Source organism: Coregonus lavaretus (genome assembly GCF_964263955.1).
Source record: "Coregonus lavaretus genome assembly, contig: HAP1_SCAFFOLD_6092, whole genome shotgun sequence".
Taxonomy (NCBI): Eukaryota; Metazoa; Chordata; class Actinopteri; order Salmoniformes; family Salmonidae; genus Coregonus; species Coregonus lavaretus.
Window position 1 is genome coordinate 8,199 of NW_028157774.1, and position 18,004 is coordinate 26,202.

General features: G+C 43.8%; 1 protein-coding gene across 1 annotated transcript; it reads left to right on the forward strand.

Annotated features, from left to right (window-relative positions):
- The first annotated feature begins 506 nt into the window (after positions 1 to 506).
- LOC311124949 (stathmin-like) lies at positions 507 to 9,235 on the forward strand. The gene is made up of 5 exons (XM_084199043.1): positions 507 to 565; positions 2,623 to 2,669; positions 3,234 to 3,406; positions 6,717 to 6,908; positions 8,311 to 9,235. The coding sequence occupies exons 2-5, from the start codon at positions 2,651 to 2,653 to the stop codon at positions 8,380 to 8,382; spliced, it is 456 nt and encodes a 151-aa protein (XP_084055169.1). The 5' UTR covers positions 507 to 565; positions 2,623 to 2,650; the 3' UTR covers positions 8,383 to 9,235.
- Positions 9,236 to 18,004: the final 8,769 nt, after the last annotated feature.

Here is an 18,004-nt window from a genome sequence, read left to right on the forward strand (position 1 = left end):
TAAAACAAAGTAGGACACAATGACAGTCATGACTATGGAGGATGTTGCACAAAATAAAATAGCGCAGACAATGTGATAAAAACGTTATTTCGTACAATAAATCGTATAGTCAGTCTACTATGGCCAAAACACAGATGAAGGCACAGGCAGTCCTCGAGATTGAAGACTTATGTAATCATCACACACCTCATGCAAGGGCTGACTGACTGATGTAGGTCAAGCACACACTTATGAAATGTCATCCCCAAAATACCCATATTTTTGATCAATTAAATTGAAACAATCAATTTATATGTTCATTCAATACATTCAAAGTTCATTATTCATTACCAAACTAATTGAAATGTTAGGGAGACGCTCGTCTTCTCTGTGTTGACGTCTTGAAAGCCATAAAACTACAACTACCAGGAGTGCGGAGAGAGTAATAAACAGCCAATAGAATTGCAGAATTGGCTTTGACGACACACATTTGGGGCTTTTTATGCGCGAACTGGCAATACTCGAGTAGAGAATTCGCCGCGAAAGTCTAGCTGCAGAGGAGAAATTTGTTTAACTGTTGGTAAAGGTGGGTGTAACCTTACTCTGTTGTATAGCTAACGTTATCCGTACCAAAAATATGATTGAAATTGTAGCTAATATTGGCTGATTTATGAAAGTACTGGTTTACCTTAAAAAAAAATTGGTAAAGTGGTGATAAAATGTGTTACCTCAGCTTCAATATTGGCTGAACGACATTTGTTGTCCGTTTTTTTTTTTAACGTTAATGTATTAGCTAGCAACCAACCTAACTAGCCAACGTTAATGAAGATTGTTGCTGAGATATTGTTCATTTCCTGTCTTTCATTGATGCTTTAGTGAATTTATGCAATTGTAAAAAGAACATGGATCTAATGGTGGGTGGCTGGTTGTTCCACAGTAACGTTAGCCATATTTGATTGTACTGTTCAGCTTCAGACAGTGACTAGTTGTCGGTGACCAATGTGTGTTTGTCTTGACACTTTACTTGCTGGTTAGGGATGCATACTTGATAGTGGCGCAAATTACTTTATTGATTACACGACGTAGCTAGTTAAAGTGTTTTTGCGCTTACAAAAATATACATTTTAAATGAGCTAATTTGGGATACTTTGATCAGCCATTATAATTGATGCGCCTCGATTACTTTTTAAACATTGTTTGCAGGGCGCTTTTCAAAAATAAACGCTGCCATCCGTATTTGAAGCTTCCCGTCACCACTAACAATTCTTAGATTTATTTACGTTTTAAATTATTTCTCGTTGAAAGTTCTGGCCAATTATTGTGATTTTTAACCGAACTTGGTGTTGTGAGGGGCAGCGTGCGAGTAGCTAAACGCGCGGAGCTGCCTTGAGAACACGCGCCCCTCTTTGTTTGCCGCTGTTCTCATTGACGTTCATTGCATCAAACAAAAGAGCTTTTGTTGTGCCGTTACCTAATATTTTGGAAACTTAACGACAGTTTTGGTGTGACCCTGGAACGTTGCCTAGTCTTTTTGTTGTCTTGAGACTGCGGTTGGAACTTTTGTTACCTCCCCCTGTGGCTTATAGCTATTGTGCTATGTACAAACGGGTGCACCATTGCAGCTTGTGTTGAATGTGTTCTGCTGAATCTGCTTGAAAAATCAGAGATTAGGTTCGTTGGCCGCCTGTGTAGGTTATAGCTGCCAAATATCTCTGTAGCTTCATATCGCATTTTCAATACCCTGCAATTTTGGTAAGCTCTAGCCTTTTTGTTCTAACCATGGCCTGTTAGTTCATCAAAGTATCCATGCCTACAGAATGGCACTGAAACGCTGTAGACCGGCATTGAAAGGCCTGCTCGCCCATCTACAGTAGTGGCTTCTTGATTACATGTGGATGTCATTTGCTAATGTGTTTCTAATGTGCCATGTGGTCTAAGGCACTGCATTGCTGTGCCACTAGAGATCCTGGTTCGAATCCAGGCTCTGTCTTAGCCGGCCGCGACCGGGAGACTCATGGGGCGGCGCACAATTGGCCCAGGGTAGGGGAGAGGGAATGGCCGGCAGGGATGTAGCTCAGTTGGTAGAGCATGGCGTTTGCAACGCCAGGGTTGTGGGTTCGATTCCCACGGGGGGGTATGCAAAAAAATAAAATGTATCCACTCACTAACTGTAAATCGCTCTGGATAAGAGCGTCTGCTAAATGACTAAAATGTAAATGTAGTTATTTAGCTGTGAATGAATGCCAGACAGCATTTTTAAATAGGCTACATTGATAGGGCGTTGCTTGGTCGCTGTTGCACATGACCGACGGATGTCGCCACTGAGTGGGCCTTGTTTGGCTTTTCCCAACTGTTTAGTCAGTCTTCCACCTGAACACACAGTAAATTGTGTTTCTATCCCACTAGACGGTGCTAGTGTTCTGTTAGTGATTCAGGCAGCTTGAAAAGATGAGATGGAGATTTCATCCAGTCCTCAGAGTGGGTGTAGCTGGTGCTTCATGTTCAAGGACATACTGATACATTAGCAAGTGCTGGCAGTCTTGGTTGTTGGGGTTAAGGCCGGGTTCCTGTAAAGGCACTGACAACTGCTAGTGTTAAAAGGGATTTGAGTAAATGTGGTTCTAATTGAGACATTTCTTCCAGGTACATTGACTCACTGTCCACTACTGAAATGGCCTCCTCCTGTGGTGGTAAGTTGTGATTTTGAAAGCCATGAAAATAGTTTCTCACCCCTCTCCTCTATCTGAAAATAATTACCAGGTGGAAGCCAGTCTAATGATGCGCTTCCACCATATTGTTTTCACCATTCACGTCTATTCCCATCATTCCAGGTGACAGGAGATGCAGTGTTTTTTTTCCCTTGGGGGAGCCCAAGTTAAATGTCCACACAGTGGCCCTCTTTTGTCTCTACCCCCATCTCCCTGCAGTGTTCACTTTCCTGTCCTCTTCCCTCATGGAAGGATTAGTATTTCAGTTTTACCAGACAAGTGCCCCATTCACTTAGAAACCTCTAATGTCAGCATGTATGTATCCCTCACCTGGACTTCATATATGTGTATATACTGCATTCTAGTCTTGGCTCGTCCTATATAACTACTGCTCCTGTACAGTTTCTATGAATATACTGGCTATACACACTTTTTTTATATTTATTTCTGGACTCTGGCATTGCTTGTTCTGACCTGCGGTAGCATTTGTGTGCGCAACCAATTAACTTTGATTTGATAACAAATGCATAATTTGTCCCCTCCTAGATATTCAGGTTAAGGAGATTGACAAACGTGCGTCTGGCCAGGCGTTCGAGGTGATCCTGGGCACTCCAGCTGCAGATGCCAAGGGAGAGTTCCCCCTGTCTCCTCCTAAGAAGAAGGACTTGTCCCTGGAGGAGATCCAGAGGAAACTGGAGGCTGCAGAGGAGAGGCGGAAGGTAGGTCGTGCTCCAGTTAAAAATACTATACTGAACTTTTGCCTATGGATGTGCTCTTGAGCCAAAAGGGGTCCTCTAAAGGTAAAACTATTGTTCAGAAAGGTCACCTACCCTCACTCATAATGGTGTATATTGTTAGCTAAAACACTTTTTTTTTTTTTGGGAGGGGTGGGGTTGATCCTAGCTTTGACTGGCACAATTTGGGGAATGTATTTAGTAGGCCTGGGAAATGCCAGGGACCTCACAATATGAAATTATCATGACACTTGGGTGGAAAATTTACACCTGTCAAATGCGGGTAGATTTTGGCGGTAGGAATGTTATTTCAGCAGCCACGTTGTCGGGTGGTTATACAGAATTTGGGATGTTTTTTTATTTTTTCAATCCAAAGCTCAAATATAGAAGTTGACTTGACCTGAAAGGCTACAAGTGTGACGTTGTCCTTGTGTTTCTTGGCTAGTTGCATTGTTTTGTTTACATGCTTGTTTTTCAATATTAGTTTGCAACTGTCTGCTGCTAACACAGATTACCACAGTAATGGCCAGTCCCTTAAAGGAGCAGCTGAACATTTTGTCACACCTAATGATGCAAATATTTGGGGGTACAATGTGCTTGCTTGAGCATTGAAAACTCAAATTTTATTCATGAACTTCTAGTAATGTTATTTTTAAATGAACAAATTTCTATGCTCAATGTACACTGCTCAAAAAAATAAAGGGAACACTTAAACAACACAATGTAACTCCAAGTCAATCACACTTCTGTGAAATCAAACTGTCCACTTAGGAAGCAACACTAATTGACAATACATGTCACATGCTGTTGTGCAAATGGAATAAACAACAGGTGGAAATTATAGGCAATTAGCAAGACACCCCCCAATAAAGGACTGGTTTTGCAGGTGGTGACCACAGACCACTTCTCAGTTCCTATGCTTCCTGGCTGATGTTTTGGTCACTTTTGAATGCTGGCGGTGCTTTCACTCTAGTGGTAGCATGAGACGGCGTCTACAACCCACACAAGTGGCTCCGGTAGTGCAGCTCATCCAGGATGGCACATCAATGCGAGCTGTGGCAAGAAGGTTTGCTGTGTCTGTCAGCGTAGTGTCCAGAGCATGGAGACGCTACCAGGAGACAGGCCAGTACATCAGGAGATGTGGAGGAGGCCGTAGGAGGGCAACAACCCAGCAGCAGGACTGCTACCTCCGCCTTTGTGCAAGGTGGAGCAGGAGGAACACTGCCAGAGCCCTGCAAAATGACCTCCAGCAAGCCACAAATGTGCATGTGTCTGCTCAAATGGTCAGAAACAGACTCTATGAGGGCCCGACGTCCACAGGTGGGGGTTGTGCTTACAGCCCAACACCGTGCAGGACATTTGGCATTTGCCAGAGAACACCAAGATTGGCAAATTCGCCACTGGCGCCCTGTGCTCTTCACAGATGAAAGCAGGTTCACACTGAGCACATGTGACAGAGTCTGGAGACGCCGTGGAGAATGTTCTGCTGCCTGCAACATCCTCCAGCATGACCGGTTTGGCGGTGGGTCAGTCATGGTGTGAGGTGGCATTTCTTTGGGGGGCTGCACAGCCCTCCATGTGCTCGCCAGAGGTAGCCTGACTGCCATTAGGTACCGAGATGAGATCCTCAGACCCCTTGTGAGACCATATGCTGGTGCGGTTGGCCCTGGGTTCCTCCTAATGCAAGACAATGCTAGACCTCATGTGGCTGGAGTGTGTCAGCAGTTCCTGCAAGAGGAAGGCATTGATGCTATGGACTGGCCCGCCCGTTCCCCAGACCTGAATCCAATTGAGCACATCTGGGACATCATGTCTCGCTCCATCCACCAACGCCACGTTGCACCAGACTGTCCAGGAGTTGGCGGATGCTTTAGTCCAGGTCTGGGAGGAGATCCCTCAGGAGACCATCCGCCACCTCATCAGGAGCATGCCCAGGCGTTGTAGGGAGGTCATACAGGCACGTGGAGGCCACACACACACACTACTGAGCCTCATTTTTGACTTGTTTTAAGGACATTACATCAAAGTTGGATCAGCCTGTAGTGTGGTTTTCCACTTTAATTTTGAGGGTGACTCCAAATCCAGACCTCCATGGGTTGATACATTTGATTTCCATTGATGATTTTGTTGTCAGCACATTCAACTATGTAAAGAAAAAAGTATTTAAGATTATTTCATTCAGATCTAGGATGTGTTATTTTAGTGTTCCCTTTATTATTATTTTTTGCAGTGTATTTGCGTTGGAATCCTGAACTAATAATAAATGAGCTGTATCACTCAGCATTTTGTGGCAGGCCAGGCACTATGCTTCTTGATGTTCAGTTGTAGAACTGTTTTTCTTTACTTTATTGTATCCAAATGATTTGTTTTAACATGCATTGGTTAAAATATGTTGCATTGAGCAGTATATTACATTACTGCTTACTAGTAATACATTTGTTTTAGAAACATTGCAAACACATGTTTACTTTTTTTATTTTATGGGTGTAATTATGGGAATTTCCCACCCTGCTTAGGTTATACTATGTATTGCGTTTCTCACGATTCGATACTGATTTTGTTTCAATATTCCAAACATATTGCTCACCATATGTCTGCTGCAGATGGACAAGACTGAGCCATGAAACGAGTTTTGATCAGTCATGGAAATAAAAGTGCTGAAAACTAATTGGCTCCCTATTTAAAAAGATGGCAAACAAGCTAATGAAGGAAAAATACTAGAGTTTTGGTACAGCCAACTAGTGTAAAAATAATACTGTTATTGTCAATACGATATAGCGATAAATTATATCCTATTGAGATCCCAAGAAATACTACTATATCCCGACATGTAACTATCGTGTTATTTTTTTTATCACTAGTGTGCGTGTATACACATGAACCTTTCGCCATGATGCCATTACATGCCTCTATGCCAGCGATCAACTTTTTTTTTTTCCCTATCATTTTTCTTGAGTGGATGGTTGGTGTTCAGAGCATAATTACAAAATTTGTAGACTGCAAATTGACCGACAAGCCCAAACTGATGTTTTACTAAAACCTAATCCTTGCTTATATTTGTGTATGATCACATATCTGAGTGGGAATACTTTAGAACAAATTTCCCAAATTAAAATCACTTGGTGTGTGTCCCCCCCCCCAACTATTTTTGTTGCTCAGAACTTGGGGGGCCATAATCACCCGCGGGCCATGTTCCGCCAGTTGGAGCCCTGCTCGACGCAATCTATTGTGTTTATTCAAATGTTTTTTAATTGGGTATCTGAATCAAACTCTTACCTCTTGCGCCATCCTCCAGTCCCATGAAGCGGAGGTTCTGAAGCACCTAGCTGAGAAGAGGGAGCATGAGAAGGAGGTGCAAAGGAAAGCCATGGAGGAGAACAACAACTTCAGCAAGATAGCTGAGGAGAAGCTTAACCAGAAGATGGAGGCCAACAAAGAGAACAAGGAGGCCCTTCAGGCAGCCATGAGCGAGAAGTTCAAGGAGAAGGTATGTTGGTATCTTTTACATGCAGAGCAGTCTTGCAGTGCTAATCGGTGACCCTGCTACCAGTCATTTTCAATGGAGGACACAAGGAGATGGTGAGCTTGTTCGCGACTGCCGACTAATCTACAAACCCACTTGTGTCGTAAATAACAACTAATTATTTGCAGATCCGTCGGTCACAATTTACACATGATGCATCACGGTTTTGACGCTCTCGAACATGACCGATTTGAGTGACTTAATGGTCTGTGCCTAGAGCCAGCGACCAGAGTAACATTTCCAAAGTTCATGCAAATTTTGGCACTGCTACACCCAATCGGGAGGGTGCTGTTCTTGCTAGCAAGCTGTTGACCTTGGCTAAAAACAAAACTGCAATCATGCGTGCTGTTTGAAGGATACTAAGGATGGGCATTTGAAATTATTTTAGTATTAGAAGAATTATCCAGGTAGTGGAAATGCATGTTTGAGAAAAAAAATTTGGGGGGGCAAACTTCAATGGAGACTTGGTCACGCGACGAGAGCCACGGTGCTCTGCTTGTGGGGGTGGGGTGAGAAGCAGGGGCCGGTGTGACAGTCTGTGGCATGGCGGGAGCGAGAGAAGGTAGCCAAACTGACTTGTGCTAGTTAGACAAACTTGTTGCTGCCATAGATTATCTATCACACCATCTGTTAGTGCCTGTCTTAACTGCATCAAATCGTTGTAAAGAAGCTAGCTACTGTAGCCAGCTAAAGTAGCGAGGCTATTTTGCTGCGCTCCCCATACAATGTCTGCAACTCTATTCATATGAAACAGCCTACCTGTTGGTTGATCATTGTAGCCTTCTTGTTTAGCTAACTTAATTCCATAATTGTAATTCTATTTCACATTGATTAGAAATCTGCCACTTCAATTGCTACGCAAGGAGCCTCTTACTGTAGTGCTGCTTTGATTGACCGACAATAACAAGCTACACCTATGAAACAGGCTACCGGTGCGTCTTTATGGGGCACACTTTTAAAACTATTAAAATGCAATGGTCTATCACTGTAGGCTACGTGGAAATGTCACAATTTACATTTTACACAGCTTTAACCAAAAAATGAATACTCTCCTAAGTCACTGAATTCTGTTCAGTGACTTAGGAAAACGTCTGTTCGGATATTCAAATAACTGTGCCCCATCAACAACTTGATCACTGACTATCTACAAGGTGAGTTCAGAGTTGGTTCAGTTGATCAACATTTTTATTGATTCACACCAACGGTTAACAGCAATGTCACTGGTCAACCACATGACAAATTGGTGATGGAAAATATTAATGAGTGTACGTTGTCACTGAGACAAGTCACACTTTGTACGGTCTGTTTAAATAATGCACTTTTGAAGGATCTGTCACTAATGTTTTGAACTTCTATTTCTTCCCAGGACAAGAAACTGGAAGAGGTGCGGGCCAAGAAGGAAACCAAAGAGGGTGGTGCCGAGACATCAGAAAACTGAACATTTCAGTCTGTATTGGATTGTACACTAGAGGGTTTTTTACGTATCCAAAGATTGATTTATATTTAGTTGATGGCCAGTATTTTTGTTGTTCACTGCCACCCACCTTTTGAAGAAAATAAAGTTATCCCCGTTTTGTGAATTTTACTACTTTCCTGCCATAGTTTTACATGTGGATATTCTTGTCCACTTGTTACTTCTATTCCACGGCTGTCTGAACTTTACTAGCTGTCAATTCCTCAAATGCATTGGAGGAGACCTCCTCATCCAATGAAGCTTTGAGAGAAATTGAGGAAGCAAGGGTTTGACCGCTAATGACCATTTCATACACAGCCCATTTCTTTGGATATGTAGCTTTTGTCATTGCAGCTTCTGACCTAATGAAAAATAGCAGTGTATGTACTTGTCCTTTAAGGAAGCATCTCTATTCCATAGTGCAGCGTTGGAATCGTGTCTCTGCCACACCTGACTGTTCGTAATACTTATTGATCAATGATTGTTGATCTGGGCTGTTAACGTGTTGATCGGTTTCACCTTTTTCACAGCAGCAGGTGTTCTAATGCACTAACCAAAAGTAGTGCACTGAATAGTGCCATTAGACTCACCCCTAAATCTAATCTTTGTGCCGCTGTAGATTGTTTTGCTTTTGTAAAGTGGGGTTTTGTCTCAAAGCACATTACTTTGTGCTGTTGTAGGTCCGTGAAGTAACTTTTGAATAATCTAGGATGTTACTGGAAGACTGGGTCTACATATGAAATGCAAAAGAGCAATACACTTTGGCATCTTAATAGATGTTGACTTAACTGTTGTACTAAAAACAATAAATAATAAAATTGGCAAATGCCCTTCCATGTGTGGTTTATTGATTCCTGTGATGTTTCAAATTTCTGCTATTCCTCGAAGACCATCCTTTAAAACAAGAACAGGTTATTGCATTCTGGGGATGTAGTCGCCCTGGATTCCACACTGCTCGGTTTCAGTTTGGATTCCAGGCTAAGATTTAACAGCCAGTATTTTCCGATCACCCAAAGGTCAAGGAAGGATATTGGGCTTAATCTTGGACATTATAAATAAACAGATGGTGAACTACACACTGGGACCAACAGTTGAGCCTAGCTTTATGCTTCAGTTGAAGCTGGTGATGTCAAGTGGTGTGGTTTTCTACTCCAGGTGCCATCTAGTGGGGTTTGGGAGGGGGAAAGTGCTGATCAGGGACCCTATTCATACCTTTGTTCAGTCTGGTTCAGCCTGAGGGGAAAATGAACAGGAAGTATTTATTTTCTACAAGAGAATGAGCAGTGGTAAAGTACTCAAAAATAATGTATAGTACTAAAGTAGTGTTTTGGGGTATCTGTACTTTACTATTTATATTTTTGACTACTTTACTCTACTACATTCCCATAGAAAAGAATGTACTTTTTACTCCATACATTTTCCCTGACACCCAAAAGTACTCGTTACATTTTGAATGCTTAACAGGACTTCTACTTGAGTCATTTTCTGTTACGGTATCCTTACTTTTAACTCATGACAATTGGGTACTTTGTCCACCATCCACCACAGAACGAGAATAGCTTTTTGCACAGTATCACTATCGTTGTCATAGTAATGTTCTCTGCCTGGCATTCGAACAAAGGAACAATAAATATCAGTTTGAGCAATGCGGCTTCGTCTTCCCCTGGTGGGAGTTGATAGGTTTACAGCTAGTGATGTAATGATACTCTATACAAAAGTATGTGGACAACCCTTCAAATTTGTGGATTCAGCTATTTCCCACCACACCCATTGCTGACAGGTGTATAAAATTGAGCACACAGGCATGCAATCTCCATAGACAAACATTGGCAGTAGATCGGCCCATACTGAAGAGCTCAGTGACGTCATAGGATGTCAAATTTCTGCCCTGCTTCCCCGGTCAACTGTAAGTGCTGTTATTGTAAAGTGGTAGGCCACACAAGCTCACAGCAACGTCGGCACAAGAACTGGCTGAGCAGCCACACACAAGATCACTATGCGTCGGTTGGAGTGGTGTAAAGCTCGCCGCCATTGGACTCTGGAGCAGTAGAAACCCGTTCATCTGGCAGTCCGACGGACAAATCTGTGTTTGGCGGATGCCAGGAGAACTCTACCAGCCCCAATGCATAGTGCAAACTGTAAAGTTTGGTGGAGGAGGAATAATGGTCTGGTGCTGTTTTTCATGGTTCGGGTTAGGCCCCTTAGTTCCAATGAAGGAAAATCTTAACGCTATAGCATACAATGACATTCTATAAGATTCTGTGCTTCCAACTTTGTGGCAATAGTTTGGGAAAGGCCCTTTCCTGTTTCAGCATGACAATGCCCCGTTGCACAAAGCGAGGTCCATACAGAAATGGTTTGTTGAGATCGGTGTGGAAGTTCTTAGCTGACCTCAACCCCATCGAACACCTTTTGGATGAATCGGAACGCTGACTACGAGCCAGGCCTAATCGCCCAACATCAGTGCCCGACCTCACTAATGCTCTTGTGGCTGAATAGAAGCAAGTCCCCTCAGCAATGTTCCAACCTCTAGTGGAAAGCCTTCCGAGAAGAGTGGAGGCTGTTATAGCAGCAAAGGGGGGACCAACTCCATATTAATGCCCATGATTTTGGAATCAGATGTTCAATGAGCAGTTGTCCACATACTTTTGGTCATGTAGTGTATATGCATCTCAAAGGGTCCAGAAGAAAAATTACTAATTTTCTGTCATATCTGGGAACATAGAATCTAATATTGAGTGTCACGAGACTAGCTGTCAATCATCCACTCTCAGGTTAGAGCAGAGGCTCACTTATCACACTGAATTACCGCATATTGACTGGTACAATGGTAAGTCATTCTGGTAGATTTTGGGGAGCAGTAGGCTCATATCTGTCCACTGACAGCCAATCTTCACATTTCTTCTGCAAGGGAGCTAGGATGGCAGACAGATATGCAGTGTTTTAGCATGCATCTCAAGCCACACAGAAGTAATGTCCGGAGGCCATCATGGAGAGTGCAGACTGCAAAATACAAACAGCGTATTGGAATATTGACATGGAAGTAGCATAGTAAGACCACTAGGTGGCAATATTTCACTTAATTCAAGAAACGAGCAAAATCTAGTCTCTTTTTCTCCAATCTTTCAGGATATCTAAAATATTAACCTTCTCCTTTCATCATATTAATCTCTAATTTTCCCTTTGAGACATCCATCTCTCACCTTATCAACAAACAACCATTTTGTCAAAGGTAATATTAACAAGTCTGGTAGATAGGAGAAAAACATAGCCACCTTTTATGAGCACTTTAATTAGAAGAAATGGAAAATAGAATTAATCCCTGGATGGCTGCCAGGATTCTAGCTGAAATCTAATATCAATAATATGACTTGATGAGGCCTTATGTGAGGGTGTTTCTATAGGAATTTATCAAACCCATGATTTCTCATTTCAACCCCATGGTAAACTGGAAGATTCTAGGTAATATTAATCTAATAGCAATGGGCTATGCGAACATGATGGCCTTATGTGTTTCCAATAAGTTAGTTCAACTATGGTGTCATGTTCCGTTCGACCCCTACAGTCATTAACTGAAAGCAAAGGTCACCTGGTCCAGAGGTTAGTTTGCCGTATGCAGCAGGTGTACACCCAGGTGGATAGTTCATGTATTTCCAGCTATACAGAAACGTCAACCAGATCATGTAGAAAACGCTGTAATATTGATGCTCTCCATAGGTCAGGTAGAAGGCGGTGCTTGGCTTATGAGACAGTGGATTGCGCAGTTAGATGGAACAGAGTAAATAGGCATTTGAACATCATAGATTTAGCGAGTGGTAACTTGTGGAATAGACACCGACTGGAATGCGGTTTTAACCAATCAGCATTCAGTATAAGACCCACCCATTGTATAAATTCAGATAACACGCTGTGGATGGAGGAAAAATAAGGTACAAACAAATAAGGGTTGGGAGAGGTACAGTGCATTTGGAAAGTATTCAGACCCCTTGACGTTTTCCACATTTTGTTACGTTACAGCCTTATTCTAAAATTGATTAAATCAATAAAAAATCCTCATCAATCTACACACAATACCCCATAATAACAAAGCGAAAACAGGTGTTTAGAAATTTTTGCAAATTTATTTAAAAAATCAACAACAGATACCTTATTTACATAAGTATTCAGACCCTTTGCAATGAGATTCGAAATTGAGCTCAGGTGCATCCTGTTTCTATAACTTGATTGGAGTCCACCTGTGGTAAATTCAATTGATTGGACATGATTTGGAAAGGCACACACATGTCTATATAAGGTCCCACAGTTGACAGTGCACGTTTAGAGCAAAAACCAAGCCATGAGGTCGATGGAATTGTCCGTAGAGCTCCGAGACAGGATTGTGTCGAGGCACAGATCTGGGGAAGGGTACTAAAACATTTCTGCAGCATTGAAGGTCCCCAAGAACACAGTGGCCTCCATCATTCTTAAATGGAAGACGTTTTGAACCACCAAGACTCTTCCTAGAGCTGGCCGCCCGGCCAAACTGAGCAATCGGGGGAGAAGGGCCTTGGTCAGGGAGGGGACCAAGAACCCGATGGTCACTCTGACAGAGCTCCAGAGTTCCTCTGTGGAGATGGGAGAAACTTCCAGAAGGACAACCACCTCTGTAGCACTCCACCAATCAGGCCTTTATGGTAGAGTGGCCAGAAGAAAGCCACTCCTCAGTAAAAGGCACATGACAGCCCGCCACCTAAAGACTCTCAGACCATGAGAAACAAGATTCTCTGGTCTGATGAAACCAAGATTGAACTCTTTGGCCTGAATGCCAAGCGACACGTCTGGAGGAAACCTGGCACCATCCCTACGGTGAAGCATGGTGGTGGCAGCATCATGCTCTGGGGATGTTTTTCAGCAGCAGGGACTGGGAGACTAGTCAGGATCGAGTGAACGATGAACAGAGCAAAGTACAGAGATATCCTTGATGAAAACCTGCTCCAGAGAGCTCAGGACCTCAGACTGGGATGAAGGTTCACCTTCCAACAGGACAACGACCCTAAGCACACAGCCAAGACAATGCAGGATTGGCTTCGGGACAAATCTCTGAATGTCCTTGAGTGGCCCAGCCAGATCCCGGACTTGAACCCGATTTAACGTCTTTGGAGAGACCTGACAGAGCTTGAGAGGATCTGCAGAGAAGAATGGGAGAAACTCCCCAAATACAGGTGTGCCAAGCTTGTAGCGTCATACCCAGCAGACTCAAGGCTGTAATCGCTGCCAAAGGTGCTTCAACAAAGTACTGAATAAAGGGTCTGAATACTTAAGTAAATGTTATATTTCCGTTTTATTTTATACATTTGCAAAAATTACTAAAAACCTGTTTTTGCTTCGTCATTATGGGGTATTGTGTGTATTGATGAGGGAAAAAAACTATTTTATCAATTTTAGAATATGGCTGTAACGTAACAAAATGCATTATACAGTGCCTTCAGAAAGTATTCACACCCCTTGACCTTTTCCACATTTTGTTGTGTTACAAAGTGGAATTTAAATGGATTTAATTGTAATTTTTTGTCAATGATCTACACAAAATACTATAATGTTAAAGTGGAAGGAAAATTCAAACATTAGTAAAAAAAAATAAAAATAAAATAAACATACAAAATAAAACACTAACTTGATTAGATAAGTATTCAACCCCTGCGTCAATACATGTTAGAATCACCATTGGCAGCTATTACAGCTGTGAGTCTTTCTGGGTAAGTCTCTAAGTGCTTTCCACACCTGGATTGTGCAACATTTGTCCATTACTCTTTTCAAATTTCTTCAAGCTGTCAAATTGATTGTTGATCATTGCTAGACAACCATTTTCAGGTCTTAATATAGATTTTCAAGCAGATTTAAGTCAAAACTGTAACTTGGCCACTCAGGAACATTCACTGTCTTCTTGGTAAGCAACTCCAGTGTTGATTTGCCCTTGTGTTTTAGGTTATTGTCCTGCTGAAAGGTGAATTCATCTCCAAGCGTCTTGTGGAAAGCATACTGAACCAGGTTTTCCTCTAGGATTTTGCCTGTGCTTAGCTCCATTCCGTTTCTTTTTAACTACAATGTTGTTGATCAATCCTCAGTTTTCTATCACAGCCATTCAACTCTGTAACTGTTTTAAAGTCACCAATGGCCTCATGGTGAAATCCCTGAGCGGTTTCCTTCCTCACCAGCAACTGAGCTAGGAAGGATGCCTGTATCTTTGTAGTGACTGGGTGTATTGATACACCATCCAATGTGTAATTAAAATCTTCACCATGCTCAAAGGGATATTGCTTTTTTTTATTTTTACCCATCTACCAATAGGTGCCCTTATTTACTGGGCATTGGAATACCTCCCTAGTCTTTGTGGTTGAATCTGTGTTTCAAATTCACTGCTCGACTGAGGGACCTTACAGATAATTGTCACGCCCTGGCTCTGGGGACTCTTAAATGTTGAGCCAGGGTGTGGACTTGTTATGTTTAGTTTTCATTGGGTCTGTTCTAGATCGTTCATATCTATGTTGGCCAGGGTGGTTCCCAATCAGAGACAGCTGTAGCTCGTTGTCTCTGATTGGGGACCATACTTAGGCAGCCTTTTGGCACTTTAGTATTGTGGGATCTTGTTCTGTATAGGTTTGTGTTGGTGAACCTTTAGACTTCACGTATCGTTTTGTTGTTTTGTTGGTGGTGTAAGTACTCATTAAAAGATGTACGCCTATCACGCTGCGCCTTGGTCCGGTTCCTATAACGATCGTGACAGAAGATCCCACCATAAACAGGACCAAGCAGCGTGTGCAGGAGCAAACGCCGGGTATGGAACAGGAGGTTACTCTGGTAGATGTCCTCCTCAGTTGGGGGAGAATCACAGAGGAGGAGGCCGTCCGCTACCGGAGGGCGATGAGGGAGGATGCCCAGGCAGGAGAGGAGAAGCGGCGCCAACCGGGCCGTCGTCGGACAGGCGAGAGGCAACCCCAATAATTTTTTTGGTGGGGGGCACACGGCATGGACGACGGGGCTGCTGGAGGCAGCTACAGGGCGAGTTTGCGGACTAGGAGAGGAGGCCACCAGGTTACGGGGGCCATTGGTCATGAGGGGGAAGGAGAGTGTAGAGGCACGGCGAGAGGTACTGAGGTGTGTTACCAGTCCGGTCCGGCCCGTTCCTGATCCCCGCACAAGGCCAGTGGTGTGTGTTCCCAGTACGGTCCGGCCTGTTCCTGTCCCTCGCACCAAGCCTGTGGTGCGCGTCGCCAGCCCGTTCCGGCCCGTTCCTGCTCCCCGCACCAAGCCTGTGGTGCGCGTCGTCAGCCCGGTCCGGCCCATTCCTGCTCCCCGCACCAAGCCTGTGGTGCGCGTCGCCAGCCCGGTCCGGCCTGTTCCTGCTCCCCGCACCAGGCCAGGGGTGCGCGTCCGGCCCGGCCTGTCCCTCGCACCAAGCCTGTGGTGCACATCGCCAGCCCGGCCCGGCCCGTTCCTGCTCCCCGCACCAAGCCAGTGCTGCGCGTCGTCAGCCCAGTCCGGCCCGTTCCTGCTCCCCGCACCAAGCCAGTGGTGCGCGTCGCCAGCCCGGTTCGGCCTGTTCCTGCTCCCCGCACCAAGCCAGTGGTGCGCGTCATCAGCCCGGTTCGGCCTGTTCCTGCTCCCCTCACCAAGCCAGTGGTGCGCGTCGTCAGCCCGGTCCGGCCCGTTCCTGCTCCCCGCACCAAGCCAGTGGTGCACGTCGTCAGTCCGGCACGGCCCGTGCCTGTTCCAGCTGCTCCACTCCGGAGCAAGAGCAATCCGCTCCACCGGTGTCCAGTCCAGCTCCGGCCAGCGGGGCCAGACCAGACCAGGAGCGCTACGGGGGGGTAGTGAGAGAGTGGTGGTCACGCCTGGAGCCGGATCCGCCTCCGAGGCGGAATGCCCACCCGGCCCCTCCCCTGTTGTGTTTGGTTGGCGCGGTCGCAGTCCGCGCCTTTGGGGGGGGGTACTGTCACGCCCTGGCTCTGGGGACTCTTAAATGTTGAGCCAGTGTGTGGACTTGTTATGTTTAGTTTTCATTGGGTCTGTTCTAGATCGTTCATATCTATGTTGGCCAGGGTGGTTCCCAATCAGAGACAGCTGTAGCTCGTTGTCTCTGATTGGGGACCATACTTAGGCAGCCTTTTGGCACTTTAGTATTGTGGGATCTTGTTCTGTATAGGTTTGTGTTGGTGAACCTTTAGACTTCACGTATCGTTTTGTTGGTTGTGTAAGTACTCATTAAAAGATGTATGCCTATCACGCTGCGCCTTGGTCTGCCTCTTACAACGATCGTGACAATAATTGTATGTATGGGGTACAGAGATGAGGTAGTCATTCAAAAATCATGTTAAACACTATTATTGCACACAGAGTTAGTCCATGCAACTTATTATGTGACTTGTTAAGCACATTTTTACTCCTGAACTTATTTAGGCTTGCCATAACAAAGTGGTTGAATACTTATTTACTCAAGACATTTCAGCTTTTCATTTTTTATTAATTTGTTTAAAAAAATCGAAAAACATAATTCCACTTTGACATTATGGGGTATTGTGTGTAATCAATTTAAATTCAGGCTGTAACACAACAAAATGTGTAAAAAGTAAAGGGGTGTGAATACTTTCTGAAGGCACTGTATAATGCATTTATTGCTATGTTTAGAGGAACATCATAAAAACTCTGACGCATTTCGGCATCTCTCTTTGTCAGGGGGTAGTTACACTGTGGGTGTATGAGAAGAGGATCTGTAGTGTAGGTGATGTGAGGTTAGGATTTTAGCTTTTGTGTTCACTCTTAATTAAGTCATAGCTGCATGACAGTGCTCTGAAAGTGCTTTTACAAAAATCTATTTGTCAGAGCACTGTAATTTTACATTTTCTTTTGGACAAAAGAGTGAGAGAAAAGACAGGACTTGAACAATGGAGAACAAGACAGGTCATCCATAATGAGTGAAATGTTTTGTCTGGTTCAGTTTGATGTGTTCTGTTCTACTCCTCCCAGCCAAGATGCCTGTTAACGTCAGACACGGGTGATTCATGGGAGGTTACTACTGTTGCTAACAACCAAAGACACTTATTACTACATCTACACGGGGGGAGCTGTGGTGACTTCTAGTCCTCTAGGGGGATGGGATGGTAGTGTGTGTGCGTGCGAGGGCATCCATGTTCAATTTTTTACATTTTAGTAATTTAGCAGACGCTCTTGTCCAGAGAGACTTCCAGTTAGTGCATTCGTCTTAAGATAGCTAGGTGGGACAACCACATATCACAGGCATAGTAAGTACACTGCCTGGGGGGGAGGGTTAACCAATGATTCACGTAACTCTTCTGAATATAACGAATACAGTGCATTCTGAAATTATTCAGACCCTTTGACTTTTTCCTCATTTTGTTACGTTACAACCTTATTCTAAAATATATATATTTTTTTAAATGTTTTATTCAACAATCTACACACAATACCCCATAATGACAAAGCAAAAACAGGTTTTTAGACCCTTTACTCAGTACTTTGAAGCACCTTTGGCAGCGATTACAGCCTTGAGTCTTCTTGGGTATGACGCTACAAGCGTGGCACACCTGTATTTAGGGAGTTTCTCCCATTC

What these genes read in the sequence shown, in the direction of transcription:
- LOC311124949 (XM_084199043.1), top strand. An exon ending in CTGCAGAGGAGAGGCGGAAG is followed by an intron (nt 3,407 to 6,716) that starts GTAGGTCGTGCT and finishes GCCATCCTCCAG; the next exon opens with TCCCATGAAGCGGAGGTTCT. An exon ending in GCGAGAAGTTCAAGGAGAAG is followed by an intron (nt 6,909 to 8,310) that starts GTATGTTGGTAT and finishes ATTTCTTCCCAG; the next exon opens with GACAAGAAACTGGAAGAGGT.